The sequence below is a fragment of the Pteropus medius genome, unplaced genomic scaffold, assembly GCF_902729225.1.
Source record: "Pteropus medius unplaced genomic scaffold, Ma_sr-lr_union100, whole genome shotgun sequence".
NCBI lineage: Eukaryota > Metazoa > Chordata > Mammalia > Chiroptera > Pteropodidae > Pteropus > Pteropus medius.
In genome coordinates, this window is record NW_024352789.1 from 189,446 (window position 1) to 190,462 (window position 1,017).

Here is a 1,017-nt window from a genome sequence, read left to right on the forward strand (position 1 = left end):
TGAGCCCTTCCCTCTCCGGGGACGCCTGCCCTCGCCCTGGCCCTGGCCCTGGCCCTGGCCCTGGCCCTCGCCCTGGCCCTCGGGTGAAAAGGGTAATGGGAGCCACTGCTGACTCACACGGCAGCCATCGTGGCCGCTCTGGTTTCTCACCCCAGCACTGCCCCACTGTGGGCAGGTGGCCTGGTCAGCTGGGAGTGTGCTCCCTGGGGAAGGCAGTGAAGTGGGCAGGAGCAGAGTCACGGGGTCCTGGAAGCCAGCCTCGGTCGCTGGTGCCATCCAGGTGCCTGGGTTATTGAGAGTCAGCCTTGACCTCTGGAGCCCATCCGTCTGGCTCGTCCCCTCCTGCCACTTCCAGATGGATCCCTCCCTCCTCCTCCCCGCCTCTAGACTGCCCTGCAGTTGGAGCCTGCGGCCCCCACATGTCCCATTTTTCCCTCCATCTCCCCACCGTCCCGGGGGTGTTTCATCGTCAGCCGGACAGGCGGCCCCATGGGTCCTCTTTCCCCAGGCCTGGCCCTGTGTCCTGAGGTGCAGGATCTTCTGGAAGGCTGCGACCTGCCCGAGGCCCCCTCCAGCCTGCCGCTCCCCGAGGACATGGCCCTGCGGAGCCTGCCCCCGCTGCGGCCCGCCCACCGGCACTTTCACTTTGATGCGGACCGGCCCCTGCTCAGCCCGGCGGAGGAGGTGAGGGGAGGAGGTGAGGGTGCTCGGCTGCTGCCGTCAGGCCGGGCGCAGTGGCAGAGCAAGGTCTGGAGCGGCCGCTGCCCCGCCCGGCCGGGGGTGTCCCTGGGGCTGTGCTGAGTCCTTCACGCAGCGAGTCCCCTGAGCTTTCCCTGCTGGGCAGGGTGTCCTCGCAAGGGCCTCTGTGTTCGGACAGGCCGCCTCCCCCGGCCCACTCTCTCTAGAGGACAGGTCACAAGGTCCTTAGAGCTTCGCGACCTGCGTCAGCCTTTTTTCTACTCTGCCACCCCCCCCACCCCCAGCTGACTGAGGTCAGCGCTAGATCTTGGAGGGAAC

General features: G+C 67.9%; 1 protein-coding gene across 3 annotated transcripts in view; it reads left to right on the plus strand.

The window, feature by feature from the left end:
- SMG5 (SMG5 nonsense mediated mRNA decay factor) overlaps nucleotides 1-1,017 on the plus strand; it is a 21,618-nt gene that overhangs the window by 14,196 nt on the left and 6,405 nt on the right. For all 3 annotated transcript variants that reach the window (XM_039849785.1, XM_039849786.1, XM_039849787.1), the window contains exons 15-16: nucleotides 326-330; nucleotides 509-684. In XM_039849785.1, coding sequence (XP_039705719.1) covers nucleotides 326-330; nucleotides 509-684 — 181 coding nt within the window. The remainder of the gene's footprint in view (nucleotides 1-325; nucleotides 331-508; nucleotides 685-1,017) is intronic.